A 15,142-nucleotide genomic window follows, 5' to 3' on the forward strand; every position below is an offset into this window, starting at 1 on the left:
TAGTTCAGAGTCACCCCAGTTGGGATGGGAGTGCTCCCATGGGTGGGCACAAGGGAGGAGGAAGAGAAATCCGTCACCACTGGGACTGCCCTGGCCCTCATAAAGCAGAAGAGTCCAAAATAGAGACTCCCCTCTTGCCTAACTGGGAGGTGCCTTCCTGGAATTATAAACTCTTACTGAAATGAACTTTGAAATTCGCCAAGTTCAGAGATTTTTACCTTGAAGTCCCCAAACTTTAAAAAAAAGATAACTATCGCAATATAATGGTTTTTTTTTGTAATCTTATGTATTTAATTTTATGCATTTCAAAATATTAAGAGGGTCCATGAAAAAGGTTAAGAACCTCTGAATCTCTCTCCCTTTCCTTTCTTCATCTTCCCCAAAATGATCAAATACTAGTAAGGGAAATTTGGGAAATTCTGGAAATTCTGACCTCACTTCCCTGGAGGAGACTGGTATGGGTGGAATAAATTGGTTGTACTGGCAACATGGAGGCTTGTGAATGGAGCAGAAACAGAACTCTGGGAGATAGACACATGTGATCTGAAAACAATATGGTGGACATAGACTGGGGAACAGCAAACCCCGCCCAGAAACCACCAGATGGGACATGAATTATTAAGGAGAATCCTAGAAGCTTCAGAACCATGGCAAACGGCGAGCAGGTAAGCATAAACTTGCTCTGGGAACCTTTCTAGGTGCTTAGGTTCAGGGCCTAGGTTTCACTATCTTCTCTCTCTAGGTTGGGGCTGCAACAGTGACAGTGGTTGTACAACTGGCATCCTTGCCAGAGGCAGGTAAGAAATTCCTTCTAAGAGGTCAGGCCTGGAGGTAGTAGGCTGGAGCTGGTTTCTCCTGACTTTAACAGGAGAAAACTAAGACAGTCTCACAGTGATCTACTATTATATTTTAGGTCATGACACCTGCGGCCCCAGATTCCTTCTAGATGGTCCTAAAATGCTCCTGCTAGATTCAAGAGACCCTGAGACTCCGGTACTGTTGGGGTTTGGAAAGGTGGGACCAGGCTTGGGGAGGATGGAGGGAAAGTATAAATGGGAATTGATCTTACTGACCCTGGTCCTGCATCTAGGAGCACCGATTTACATTTGACCGAGTCCTAGGCCCAGAACATGCACAGGTAGAATAAGGGGACAGGTGTGGGTGGCAAGGTCTTGTCCCCTTCTGCCTCATTTTGTTTCTCCCCCTGTAACATCATATCCTACACTGCCCTTGATTCAGCCCCTTCCCGAATTGAAGCATGATGTTTGGGGGTGGGGAGGGGAAGAGAAAGGAAGTCTAAGGTGCCCAGGCTGAAAATCTTAGGACCCAGTGGAATGGGAAGAGGATTTCCCCAAAGAGATGAATTCTTGTCTATTGATATAGGAAGCAGAGCAGGAGTTTCTGGAGAATATTCAGGCTGTATTGGGCTCAGTATCCAGAGGTTACAACGTATCTGTGTTGATAAGGGGCAGAGAAGCCAAGGAACTGGATCTGGTTCCTCAGGTGAGGAGCTAAGATCTACCTTGCTCTATACACAGTCCAGACTTGGTTGGACTCCAGACCAAAGGAACTAACTTTTCTCTCATCCCCATTCCACCCATCCCTTCTCTAATAATTTCCAGCTGCTGGCAATGCTGTTTGAAGAGATTCAACCCCAAGGTGCTTCCAAAGGATCCCTCTTGACCCTAAGTCTAGTGCAGGTGACAAAAAGATGCATTTACAGGAACTGGGAAACCCTGGAGAATACTCTCCAGAATTTGAAAAGTTTTTATGGGTTCTCTACAGACTTACCCCATATACTCCCCCACTCCCTTGCTTTCAGCTCAGTTCTCTCGGAAGGGGTAGAGACTTATTATTGCCTGGACCTAGCAACCTGACTTTTCTGGATGTATACCCACTGGGTCTGTGAGTAAACTACCTTGCCCAGGATGGGACTATCCTGTCCTGGCACTGCTCTCCTTTTCTCACTCATTTCCTAGCACCATTTCCACAAAAAAAAACAAAACCCTTCACTTTCTTCTGGGGTTCAGCAGATTGAATTTTTTCTGGAAAGAGATGGAGCAGAAAAAACACTCTTACCCAAGGGTTCTTTGTTCTCCCAGAGAGCCTGTCTTCTGTACAGTTGCTTTCTTCAGGGCTTGTCTGTCTGTAAGATTAGAGGTTACCTGCTCATTTTGTTCTTATGACTGGAATTCAAGACTTTAAAGATCTGTGGCAGAGGGACATAGTGTAGAGATTCACTAGGTTTTTCCCATTTTTCCCAGAGTAGTGGAAGGAGCTAGTGAAACAGAGATTTTTGACTCTAAGTCTGGCTGCCAACTTTATCTCAAGGCAATGGAAGGCTTAGACAGGTATGTGAACCTGTGGAGGCTGGCAGAGGGGATGAGGGAAGGGATGGATGCACTTAGAGGGCATCCTAAGAAGACCTTACCTGAGCTTATTCATCTTCTCCTTCCCCAGAGACTGCTCCCTTCTCACTGTGACAGTTTCCTGCCTAGGACCCAGCACCCTAAAGAGGCCTTGGTCCAGATGCATATGGCGGGGCTCATTGAGAGTCCTACAGCTTCCAGAAGCTCCGTGAGTCCAATTTGGGGAGGGATCTGGGGCAGAAGTTGAGGATTTCATATAATAAGTAATTAATTTCCCTGTCCTATAACAAGGAACTGCATTCTGCCTGGCCTTAGCTCTCACTCCTTGTAGGGACTGCCCCTTATTGCTGGCACTGGCAGGAAGGACTTCTAAGGCCCATATGGGTTCCTTGCCTTGGATTGTGACTCGGTTACTCTCTGGGAATAGTTATAGTAGCCTGCTGCTTCACTTGGATCCCCAAGGTATGTAGGAGGAAGGGAGGCAAAGGAAAAGACTTTAAGTGAGATTAAATTCTTTCTGGGGAGAGTCCCAAGAAAGTTTTTCCCAGGGTCCCAAATCCTGTTTTTGCCTTGTCTCCATAAGCTCCTCATCCAGGTTTCTTAATGAAGAGTGGGATTTGCCAGTCCAGAGGGAAAAGACAGCCCAGTGGGATTCTTGGCAGGAGAGTTTAGAAGAAGTGGACAGAACTGTTCTTTGACTAGATCAAAAGTCCATCTCACTGACCACAAATTGATCCCTTTGCCTGCCTGTCTTCCCTGGCAGCCACCCCCTTGAGTCTACTCCTGGCCTCACTATCAGGGGCTGAAGGGGCTCGGGACCCAGCCCAGGTGAATCATGTTTCTCCCATTTTGTGGGATGCTTCAGAAGAAATCCAGGCAAAGCGTGCTACTATTCAGAACCTGCGCTCTGGGCTCTCTGGAACTGTTCTACAGGAGAGCCAGCTGACCCAGATGAGTCTAGTTCTCAGGGAACTTAAGGTGAGACAGAACCAGTCACCACCCTTCCATCTAGGGCATTAGGGGCTCTGAAAACAGTTGACTGAACAATGTATCTTCAGGTTCTGAAAAACCAAAGCCGGTACTGGGAGACTAGGCTGCTCAAGGGAGCCAGATCCTCTGCACCTGGACTTCCAAATCAGCAGGTATGTGGGTACCAACTCCTAGACCTTGAGATTGGCATTTCGTAACTATCCATAGAAGATATCTCTGGGGCTAGGGCTCTCAAGTTTTCTTAAAGCATTCTTTTACAATGTACTTGATTCCAAAACTGGCATAGGACTAGAGGTACACATGAGGACAAGCAACCACTTAGGCTGAAAAATAAATGGACTCTTTTAAGGCAGAGGAAGCTTGGTCTAATGGACAGAGTGTTGGATTTACATTCTAGAACATCAAATCTTATCTCTTACACAGTGACAAACTGGGCTATAATGCCTAAGATATTAACTCAGGCCCCAGGCCCTAAGTCTTTATAAATTACCTTTTAATAACAGAAAATTCTGTTTTCTATATTTTTTTTCTGAGGATGACTGAGGCAGGCTCTCCTAATCTTTTTAAAATATATTTATTTTGAATTTTATAATTTTTCCCCTAATCCTACGTTTCTCCCCCCCCCCCCCCCACAGAAGGCAGTCTGTTATGGTATCCATTTATCTAAGTTGAATGTGATGTGAGAGAAAAATCATATCCTAAAGGAAAAAATAAAATATAAGAGATAACACATTTACATAACTTTTTTAAAAATTAAAGATAATAGTCTTTGATCTTTGTTTAAACTCCACAATTCTTTCTTTGGATACTGATGGTATTCTCCATTGCAGATACCCTAAAATTGTCTCTGATTATTGCACTGATGAAATGAGAAAGTCCATTCAGATTGATCATCAACCCCATGTTGCGGTTATGGTGTACAATGTTCTTCTGGTTCTGCTCATCTCACTTACTCTTTGTTTTTTTAATTTAATTAATTTTTTTTAATTAACAAAAATCCAACCTCTCTCTTCTCACCTCCTTCCTACCTCCACTGAAAAAAGAAAGACAAACAAAACCCTTGAAACAAATATGCAAAGTTAAGCAAAACAAATTCCTGCATTGGTCAGGTCTTAAAAAAAAATGTGTTGCAATATGGGCATTGATTCTTTCCCCTGGCTCAGGAAGTGGGCAGTCTATTTCATCATCAGTTCACTGGAATCTAGGTAATCTAGGTCAAACAGCATTCTTAAGCCTTTCAAAGAGGTTAGTCTTTATAATGTTGTTATTATATAAGACTGTTTTCTTTTCAATGTTATCAATTATATCTTAAAACTACCTTTTATGCCAAAATGAAAATATCTTCAACCTTCAAGCCAGAGCTAGAAGAGGCCTTTCCCCCTGTTTTCCAAAATTATTCCCAAGGTGAGTTACAGACCTTACTACCCCAATACTAACTTCTTGGGGTTCTTTTGCTTTTCTGTCTCCACTTAGAATAAAATTAATTCTGTCAGCAGATACTTCGGAAACTCTGGACCTGGGGAAGAAACCACCCCTGCCAGCAGCACCAATAAACTACCCTCTTGGGGGCTCCAAGAAAGAGGCAAAGCTTCACCTATTCCTATACACTGGGATTCCTTAGGGGGCTGATAGCAATATCAGATGCCCCTTCTTCTGCATGAAATTCAGTTAAAATGAAAACCAAATGAAGTCTGAAAGAAATCACAAAAGGGCAGGTTGAGTTATGGAAGAGGGAAGGGGGAGTTCCACTGCTTTAGCTTAGTGAGTAAGGATGGTGAAGATGAGAAATGAATTATGGTTTGATTGGACCTTGGAAATCAGCTAGTCCAATCTCATTATTTTCCATATGAGGAAATTGAATTCAATGGAGATTAAGTTATTTCCCTGAGACTATATAGGTGGTAAGTAGTGGAGAGCATTTAAATTCATGTCATCTGACTTCAAATCTAGTGGTCTGATGATGATGCCTCTTTTTTTTTTAAGGTTTTTTTGGCAAGGCAATGGGGTTAAGTGGCTTGCCCAAGGCCACACAGCCAGGCAATTATTAAATGTCTTGAGGCCGGATTTGAACTCGGGTACTCCTGACTCCAGGGCCAGTGCTCTATCCACTGGGCCACCTAGCTGCCCCGATGCCTCTTCTTTAAAGAGGAGTTAGCAGAGCTACCTCCTATCTCTCCTATAGTTCTGGTTTTACTGCCTGTGAATTCACTGTCTATAATGCTGAATCTCCTATATCGGGGTGAGGGCAATACTTGGAATTGGGAGCCTGGTGTTGGAAAAGACCAACTGGAAAATTAGGAATTCTTTTTTAAATCAAAATTAATTTTTAATTTATTTTCTACACTTTTTTCCCAAATTCTCTTCTTCCTTCTGTTCTATCCCCCACCCATTTGAGAAGGCAAGCAGTTACTGAAAATCAATATGTAATATTTTTTCTCTCATCTAAGGTCAGACACCTAAAATCTAAAGGATTACTCATTAAATACTCCCACTCCAAGGGAATGAAAAATGGAACCTGATCAGATAAAAAGGCCAGGATATAAGTCCTCCTAGTTGGTGTCTGTTTTGTCTCATAGGCCCATGATGTGGCCCTGCAATTTATGTTAGCACGGACCCAGAGGCAGCTGCTCCGAGAACATCACCGATCCCAGATCCAAGAGAAGCTGATTTGCTTGGAACAGGACAAGGAAATAGTAACAGAACAGGTTAGTCCCAGATATCCATGGAAAGAGAATAAAAAAGAATCCTGGACTAGGGCTAAATCTGATGAGTAGGTTTTTTTTGTGTCAGCAAATATTGCGTTCGATCTGTTATAGACCCCAAACCTATCTGCTGAGAGTCTAGGCCAGTGGCAGGATCATGAAGCTGCTGCACTGGTCCTGCAGCTGGAGGCCCTGAGAGTGGAGCGAGATGCTGCTGAACAGGACCTAGAGGACCTGTATGAGCTGCATGTACAAGGGTCCCGGGCCCAGACCTGCCACATGTTGCAGGTCAGTAGTAGAAAGAGAATGATGGCAGAGGAATGAGGGAAATCTGACTTAAAAACCCTACTTGCTGTTTATCCATTCTACATCTTCTATCGGTAGGCAGTCACTCAAGCACCAGTTAAATAAACAGGTGGCTGAATTTCCCTTAAATTCTCTAACATCAATCTACCCATGAAATGCACAGGTGTTCAGGGCTTGTCGGGGGCTGTGGAAAGAACAAGCTGCTGCCAGGGAGTTCCATCACCGAATCCTTTTGACTGGAGTCTTACAGGATGCCATCTCTCTGGCCACCCAGAACCAACAGCTCCAAGTGCAGAATAAGCAACTCCAACAAGGTGAGGACTAAGAGTAGGAGATGATGGGATCAAGTGATAGAAATAGAGGGTTGTTCTACTGATCTCAATCCACAAATATGTCCTGGGGCTCTGCTCTGAACTAAAGTAGAATGCTATAAGAGGAGATGAGATTGGGGTGCCAGTCTTGGTCCTTCATTAATTCTATGACCCATAATTCCCAACAGAAATCACAGTGAAGAGAAAAAGAAATTAAGCTTTGGCAATCTACCTGACTCCTTAAAGGTATTCAGAACAGACATAGCTCCAGAATCATACCTATTCCACAGGGGTCAAATTAAAAACTAACTTTTGACAACCAGAGCCTGGAATCTTCCTTATATGCTGGCACCTGGTACAAGTTCAGTCCTACTTCTAGGTATCAGATTTCCAGATATTTACTTATTCTAGCACCTGGCTGAAAGTTTCTGAGTTTCTGCTTCTTTACTCCCAGTTCTGTAGAATTTGGAGAAGAATGTATAATATCACAAAACTCTGGAGAATGGAGGCCCCTTGTCTTGTCAAACTCCCATCTTTTGCATCTCTAATACCAGTGACTCAGTTTTAAAATCTGTCAGTGGAAAATTGTCCTCTCCTACTAGCTCCTGTCCCATAGCCAGTTTAAGCACCCCCCCACACACACATACAATCTCTTCCTTTTTGCTCTCCTTTCATTGTGTCTCTGGAAATCCACAACAATTATTGTTAACAAAGATCTCTTCCTAGATCTCTCCAGTTTACTTTTCCCCTTTTTACAAGTACACTAACCTACCTGTGTGATCATGAGTAAATCAATGAAGCTCACTGAGCCTCATTTTCTTCATCTACTGAAATAAGATCCTCTAATCTTGGTCCAACCTCCTCCACGTGTAATAAAGATGAGGAAAATTGTCCTGGGTCATCTAGAGCAGTAATTGTCAGACCCAGAATTTGATCTCAAGTTCTCTGACTCCAGGATATTCTTTTTTTTTTCAGGGTACTCTTTTCAATGTGACATATGATCTCACCATTTTCATCCTTGGGATGCCTTTTCAAACACCTTGAGTTTTATATAAGCATACACACACACACACACACACACACACACACACATATATAAATTTTTCTAATTGCTTGTAAAAAACAATTTTTAAATTAGTTTTTAAAAATGGTGAGTTCTAGGGGTGGCTAGGTGGCACAGTGGATAGAACACCAGCCCTGGAGTCAGGAGTACTAGAGTTCAAATCTGGCCTCAGACACTTAATAATTACCTAGCTGTGTGGCCTTGTGCCTTGCAAAAAACAAAACAAAACCTTAAAAAAAATGTTGAGTTCCTTCCCTTTCTTTTCTCCCTTCTCATTGAGAAGCCAAGCATTTAATATTCAACACTTCATACATGTACAGTCATGTTAAATATATTTCTATATTAGTAATATTGTAAAAGAAAACAGAGACTACTCCTAAAAAGAAACCAAGAAAAAATTAAGAAAGTAAAAAAGAATATGTCTCAGTCTGCATTCAGATCCCATCAGTTCTTTCTCTAGAAATCCTTTAGAATTGTATCATTATATTGCTGAGAAAGTGAAGTCATTCAAAACTGATCATCATGCAATATTGTTATTACCGTGTACAACGTTCTTCTGGTTCTACTTATTTCACTTAGCATCACCAATTCATGTAAGTCTTCCCAGAATTTTCTGAAAGCATTCTGTTCTTCATTTCTTATAACAAGATAGAATTCCATCACAATCATATAACTTGTTCAGCTATTCCCCAGTTGATGGACATCCCTTCAATTTCCAATTATTTGCCATCATAAAAAGAGCTTCTATAAGTATTTTTAAACATATAAGCCCTTGTCATTATTTTTTAATTTCCCTGGGAAGCAGATCAAGTAGTGCTATTGCTGGGTCAAAGGGCATACATGATTTTATTGCCATTTGTGCAAAGGTCCAAACTGTTCTCCATGATGGTTGGATCAGTTCACAATTTCACCAACAGTGCTTGAGGGTCCCAACTTTCCCACATCCCCTCTGATATTTGTCATTTTCTTTTTATGTTATATTAGCTAACACGAAACACTTTATTTATTTATTGGAGGTTTGGGGTTTTTTTTTTGAAAGACAAAGGAGTCAAGTGACTTGCCCAAGGTCACACAGGTAGGTAATTATTAAATTTCTGAGGTCAGATTTGAACTCTGGTCCTCCTGATTCCAGGACCAGCCTGGTGCTCTTTCCAATGCACCACTTAGCTGGCGCACTAACATGTTTTATAGAAATATCCTTATTGGTTCATTTTGGAAAATAAATCATTTACCTGCTCCCACCTGAGCAAAATTCATGTTATCTAAAGTAGGTCCTCGTCATTTTTTTTATTTTTTGCCATCCTTTTAATTCTTCCTTGTCACAATAGTCATTTCATTAATAGCTAATAAAAACTTCCTCTTTTTTCAACCCTCTTATCCTACTCTAAACAACTACATCCCTTGAACAGCAAAGATTCAAAGCATTAAAACTTAAAGAAATTAATTCAGGTTATTCATGGAAGATGAAATGTTGAAGCTTAAATGCTTTGACTAATGAAATGTTAGAACTCATTGGAAAAGACTGGTGGTGGGAAAGATTGAAGTCAAAAGGAAAAGGGGATGACAGAGGATCAGATGGACAATGTCATGAAAACAACGAAAATGAACTTGGAACTTGAAGAGAGAGTAATGGATAGAAAGGCCTGGTGTGCTATGTGACAAAGAATCAAATATGACTGAACAAGAACTTACCTTATTCCTCTCTCTCTCTCTGCAGAGGACAATTCTTGCTTGCCTGAAAAACAAAGAAAACCTTAAACCAACCAAAGAAGACCATTTGTACTTAGTAGTTTCATCTCTCTTACTCTAAGCCTCTACTCTCCCCTTTTTAGCTCCAGTCCGTAAATAATAACTGTTCACATGTGTATAGTGCTTTAAAGTATTGCAAAATGTTACACTTATTTTTTCATTTAGTACTGAACAACAACCCTATGAGGCAGGTGCTAGCATTGTTCTCATTTTATAGATTAGAAAAGTGAGACTCAGAGAAAATAAGTGAATTGGCTGTAGTCAAACAGTTAAGAATCTGGGGAAGGACCAAAACCCCTTTCTTCCTAAGTTCAGCATTCTACTTATCATGCCACATTGCCTATCCATGCTGTCTACTCTTTTTTTTCTTGCCTTTGATCCCATTCTTTCCCAGCTGCTGTGGAAACTATTGATTGAGCTCCTAAAATAAAATATGAGCTCCTTGAGACCAGGGATGTTGTTTTTTTTTTGTGGGGGCAATTCCTTCTGTGGGTACAAACCAACAACTCATTTGGAACTTACAGGCTCAAAGGGGTTAAGTGACCTGAGGTCAAGACAGATAAGAATCAGTCCTTACAATGGGAACCAGAACGTGCATCCAAGTCATTTGGATTTCAAGGAAGTCCATTATCCACTTTAGATAACATGAATTTGGTTCAGGTGGAAGCAGGTAATGGGGGGGACCCAAGGTTAAAGATATATATTTTTAAATTATTTAAATTATTTATTTTCCCAATTATATGAAAAGATAATTTTCAACATTCATTTTCACATTTTCTCCTTCCCAGCCTCCACATGCTGCCAGGCACACTTAATAAATATTACTTGAATTTGCATTGTTTCCCTGAGAAGAAAGTGAGAGGGTTAGATGAGAATCTAGGGGACAACATCAAATAAGAGAGCAATGATGCAAATTTAGTATGATTTAAATCCCCCTATACAGTAAGCTATGCTAGAGAATGGACAGACAGTTCCTACACTGGAGAAGCTTTCAGACTACTAGAGATTTATACAAAAGGAATGGAATACTAGGTCATGCAAGAAGAGAAAGCTCTAAAAGAATCAGAAATCAGCAAAAAATACTGAAGAGAAACACAGCCAGGGAGTTGAGCTTGGAGAAAAAAGAATTCTGAGAATCCTTGAAACTTGGCTTCTAATCAACTTATCCTTTCAGCTACAGATAGTATCTAAATTGTTCCATCAGCAATCTTTGCTCAATCTTACCTCCCTATATACCCTGACAGCTCCTATTCCTGTGGATCTAATTATCTCTATAGGAGTCAGGAAGACCTGGTTTCAAATCTAATCTTTGATAATCTTTTTTTTTTTTAGTTTTTCCAAGGCAAGTGGGGTTAAGTGGCTGGCCCAAGGCCACACAGGTAATTATTAAGTGTCTGAGATCGGATTTGAACCCAGGTACTCCTGACTCCAGGGCTGGCGCTCTATCCACTGGGCCACCTAGCTGCCCCCAATAATCCTTTCTTAAAGAGTCCTATTTGCTTTCAAGGAAAAGCTTTTTTTCAAATGTACTTATATGTGTTTATTGCAGCCACAAATGAATGTAAGATCCTTAAGGCCAGGAACAATTTGTACCTTTAAATTCTCTGGGTATTGGGGGCAGCTAGGTGGCGCAGTGGATAGAGCGCCAGCCCTGGAGTCAGGAGTACCTGGGTTCAAATCCAATCTCAGACACTTAATAATTACCTGTGTGGCCTTGGGCCAGCCACTTAACCCCACTTGCCTTGGAAAACCCCCCAAAAAAATTTTCAGGGTACTGAAAGTTATTTTTTCACTTTGACCTCAAATTTCTCTGGTACAGGGAACACCAAGTGAATAAACTCCCTGTACAAATTAGCATCTTCTGTAACTGAAAGTAGTAGCCAGGCACTTAAATTTTCTCACTGAAGGGTACTGAATTGGAAGTGAAAAATGGAGTCAGGAAATGGTATGGTTAGGAGACAAAGTAGAGCAACTAACTACATAAGGGAAATGGAGATGAGAGAACAGATATATTTGAGGTTACAAATCTTTCACTGGCAAGTTTAGTAATTCTTTCACAAGAAACAGGGAAATCTGAAGGTACTGGTTGTGGATGGGAGGGGTAGCAGCAATGAAGGTAAGTGAGGTCTTTTGGACATTTTAAGTTTGCAGTATCATCTGGACATCTAGGAGATGTATATAGCAGGTAAGGGGGAAATGTACTACCAGCATCCAATAGAGATTGGGGTTTGATTGGGAATCATATGCAAAAAGTACAAAACTGATGAAATTGACAAGGGAAAGTTTAGGCAATTATCAATGTCAAGAGGCAGGAAAAGGATGACTGTTAGGGCTAAGAATGAAGTTATACAGGAAAATCAGGAGAAATGTCCATAGAAGTCAATGGAAGGACTAATACCAGGAGAGGAAAATCAATACTGAAAGTGACAAGAAAAATCAGAGGTTAAAAGAGAGAAGAAAAGGTAACCTGATTTAGCCATTTAAATGACTGACAACCTTTGAGGAAACTGTCTCAGAGATATTAAGGTCAGAAGCCACAATGTGGTAAGTTAAAGGCTGAGGGAAACAGTAAGGAAACTGTTAAGTCATTTTAAATTTTGGTGATTTTTTTTTTCAGTGAAATTTATAGCAGTTAAAAGGCCTGGGCTTGGGGGGGGGGGGGGTTCTAATCTATGACTCATTCTTGTTTCAGAACTCTGTGAAAGCAGAAACCACTCAGGCAGCCAGTGACATCATGGTGCCTATAATATGATAACCATACCATTAACCTAACTCCTAAGGTGTATGAGACTCTCCAGGATCAACTCAGCAGCAGCCACAAGTTCAATTAGAATCAGGACTGGTGACAGTTTATAAAGGACACAAGACACAGACAGCATGGCAGTTGGTAGGGAAATCCCTACTCCCAGAAACACTTTATTGAGACCTTATTGCTTATGCAGTTAAGGAGACACTGATTGAGCTATAGAAAAATTCCACATGCCCTAGTCTAAATTATTCCCGTAAAGGAGTCAGGAGTCTCCTTCTTAGAAAGTTATGGGTATATACCAGAAAAGGTGGTCAGATTGAGGGTCTAAGAACAGAATACTTCCTGGCAGGAGCAGGGTACAGGAGTGTAGAACGGCAGAGCCAATGAGAGCCCTCCAGACTGCAATAAAAGGGCAAGGGCCACAGGAGATGGCATTCCTTGTCAACTCGTAAAGGCTCACTTCTAGTTGGCTTAAAGAAATTCAGTCCTGACACTGGAAGAGCAGCAGCACACAAGGGAGCAGTTCATTTCTCCAGTTAAGTGCTGCAACTTGTTGTAGGTAATAGTTGTGGTGGGGAAGACACACTTGGCTGCTAAAACTGCCAGACCACATGGACCCTGACAATGGCAGAACCTTCTGGAAAGTTGGGATAGGACACAGGAGGGAGGTCAAAGTTACCTATGACATTTTAGTTTTTTGGTGAATTGCTGTAGGGTCTGAGAGAATAAAGGAGAAATGGACTTAGAACAAGCCAGTTACTTGGCTAGACAGAGAGGAACTGGAAAAACAAGCATTATCTATGGGGACAAGGAAGAGCCTCAGTACTCAACAGGAAAAGGCCCTCTCTGCTGCCTACTCTGGCTAGTTTCCAGAGCTCACATCTCAGTAATCCAGACTGGAGTTTAAATTACCACGGCAGGAGGGATGGAAGAGTGGCCCACTGCTTGAGAAGTCAGGACTGACACAAAAGGAAAGTACCTAGGTCTCATTCTTTCCAAACAGCAGCTGATAGAGGCAGGATCCCTAGGTGAATCCCCTCTGCTCTGCAAAATGATGGGAGCAGAAAGGAATTATTAGAACCTGGGGAACAAACTTCAGTGAACAATAGTGTTTCCTTGGCAAAAATTCAATTTTGCTTCAGGTTCCCTCACCTTTGCCCAGGGGCTTTTATGGGCCTGCCTGCCTGCAGATCTCCCCTCTCAAAGGCACTTCTATCAGGGATTCTGGCTGGGACTAGTATGAGGAAATAGCAGGCTAAAGTCACATGGGAATGAAGAAGTGCAGTTTCTTATGGGTCAGCAATTAGAGTACAGACTAAGACCAGGGAATACAAACTGGCACTACCCCTAAGGATAACCTCCCATATCCCCCATCCTGATGTGCCTTCCAACTCCTTCAAGAAAGGAGAGAAGTACCTTCTCCAAGAGGTGAGTCCTTGTTCACTGGAAAGGACAATGTTGACCACAGTAAGATCAAGCCTGCATTAATAGCACTGGAGGACAAAATGGCTCCAGAGGGTGGACCCTCTGACTCTACCGGCCTCCATAGTAGAGATGTACAGCCAAACCAATAAGCAGGAGGGCCAGGAAGAAGGCAGCCGTGAGCTGGAGGTGAAGCAGAGTGGCTGAGAGTACAGCATTGACAATCAGGGAGGAGGAGACAACAAAGAGACGAGTGATACTGCTCCCATGCTTCATGATGGCTGACATGAGCAGACCGTTGAGGGCCTGGCTCAGTACCACCAGCCCTGCCCAGGCTGAGAAACCTTCTAGGAGCCCAGGGCCTGGCCCACCTCCCACATAGAGCCCCAAGTTCATAAGTACCCCAAAGGAGTACAAGAACAGGTTCTGCAAAGCCAAGGGTAGGTGCTGCCTCTTCATGAGCAGCTCTGTGTAGACTGAGGAGAGGCCTGAGATGAGGCAGTAGAGCAAAAGCAACAGCAGACCCAAGGGGGTCACATGGAGGGGCATGCCTGCAGCTGGAGGCTGTGGGAGGAGGCCCTGTGGGTCCTGGAGGCCTGCAGCAGCATAGCAGGCTCCAGCACCAGTGAGTAGCAGCAGTGCGAGGCCTTGCCTGGCAGAGAGACGGCGGTTCAGGCAGAGACAGTAAAGGAGAGCTGTGCTGCCAATCTTGAGGTTGCTCATCACTTGGTAGGTGCTGGGGTCCATGTACCGTTGCAGGTGAATGACGAGGTTGTTGTTGGCACCATAGAGCAGTGCAGAAAGTGCAAAAGGGGCAGCTTGGCGCCAAGGTGGAGTGTCCCATAATCTTGGCTGCCGCCTGGCCATCAAAGAAAATGCTGATAGTAGTAATTTGGTCAGTTCTGTCCAAAGCACAGCTGAAGAGGGGCGGAAGGGGACACGGCCATCTTTTCGACACAAGGCCAAGAGTGGGGCATGGGCACCATACATGGTTGTAGACAGGAGGAGCATAAGCACCCATCGGGCCTGGCTTGGGCGCCCTATGCCCGGTATGCCCCCTTCTTCCACGTTCATCCCTACTTTACCAACCTAGGTCTTTAGGTAGGTAAGTGATGGGAAGAATAAAAGAGGGCAAAGTCTATAGTCCATCTGGTAAAACTGAATAATGGAGCCAGCTCCTACAGAGGGGAATTCAGGACACATTATCAAGTTAACAAGGAACTAGGTAGGCCATGGGTCAGAGTCAGAAATAGAAGCAGCAGGGAGACACACGTTCCCATACACACACGCACACATGCATGCACACATGCACGCTGTATTCTGGAAGTACAGATGCTGGAGGGAAGGAGGAAGGATATGGGTATAGAAAATATCTGTGGTCTGAAGCAAATGAGGCAACTAAAGGCCTGGGGAGGCTGGAGATGGGGCAAGACAGCTGGCCTCTATCTTTGATGACCCTAGATAGTCAGGCTTACTGCCTA

At 42.8% G+C, this 15,142-nt stretch overlaps 2 protein-coding genes across 5 annotated transcripts; one reads left to right on the forward strand and one right to left on the reverse strand.

Annotated features, from left to right (window-relative positions):
• The first annotated feature begins 33 nt into the window (after positions 1-33).
• Positions 34-10,230, forward strand: LOC141506251 (uncharacterized). 4 transcript variants are annotated; one of them, XM_074212827.1, is made up of 16 exons: positions 34-665; positions 743-797; positions 914-993; positions 1,091-1,138; positions 1,384-1,503; positions 1,623-1,700; positions 1,823-1,905; positions 2,265-2,351; positions 2,461-2,577; positions 2,701-2,831; positions 3,133-3,347; positions 3,428-3,511; positions 5,936-6,064; positions 6,176-6,349; positions 6,531-6,681; positions 9,459-10,224. In XM_074212827.1, the coding sequence occupies exons 1-16, from the start codon at positions 648-650 to the stop codon at positions 9,497-9,499; spliced, it is 1,611 nt and encodes a 536-aa protein (XP_074068928.1). In that variant the 5' UTR covers positions 34-647; the 3' UTR covers positions 9,500-10,224. The 4 variants fall into 4 exon arrangements, with proteins under 4 accessions (XP_074068928.1, XP_074068929.1, XP_074068930.1 ...); XM_074212828.1 differs by lacking the exon at positions 6,176-6,349 and having other exon boundaries at positions 9,459-10,230; XM_074212829.1 differs by lacking the exons at positions 6,176-6,349; positions 6,531-6,681; positions 9,459-10,224 and adding an exon at positions 4,715-4,763 and having other exon boundaries at positions 4,853-5,964.
• A 1,039-nt stretch (positions 10,231-11,269) lies between these two features.
• Positions 11,270-14,735, reverse strand: SLC35A4 (solute carrier family 35 member A4). The gene has a single exon (XM_074212838.1). It carries the CDS (start codon positions 14,733-14,735, stop codon positions 13,773-13,775), a length of 963 nt encoding a protein of 320 aa, XP_074068939.1. The 3' UTR covers positions 11,270-13,772.
• Between the last annotated feature and the right edge of the window lie 407 nt (positions 14,736-15,142).

This window comes from Macrotis lagotis, chromosome 1, assembly GCF_037893015.1.
Source record: "Macrotis lagotis isolate mMagLag1 chromosome 1, bilby.v1.9.chrom.fasta, whole genome shotgun sequence".
Classification (NCBI taxonomy): Eukaryota; Metazoa; Chordata; class Mammalia; order Peramelemorphia; family Peramelidae; genus Macrotis; species Macrotis lagotis.

Bases quoted from the DNA above. Each gene is read 5' to 3' on its own strand.
- LOC141506251 (XM_074212827.1), top strand. The intron at 994-1,090 runs GTACTGTTGGGG...TCCTGCATCTAG, and splicing joins CAAGAGACCCTGAGACTCCG to GAGCACCGATTTACATTTGA. The intron at 3,348-3,427 runs GTGAGACAGAAC...ATGTATCTTCAG, and splicing joins TAGTTCTCAGGGAACTTAAG to GTTCTGAAAAACCAAAGCCG.
- SLC35A4 (XM_074212838.1), bottom strand. From the start codon at position 14,735: ATGAACGTGGAAGAAGGGGGCATACCGGGCATAGGGCGCCCAAGCCAG.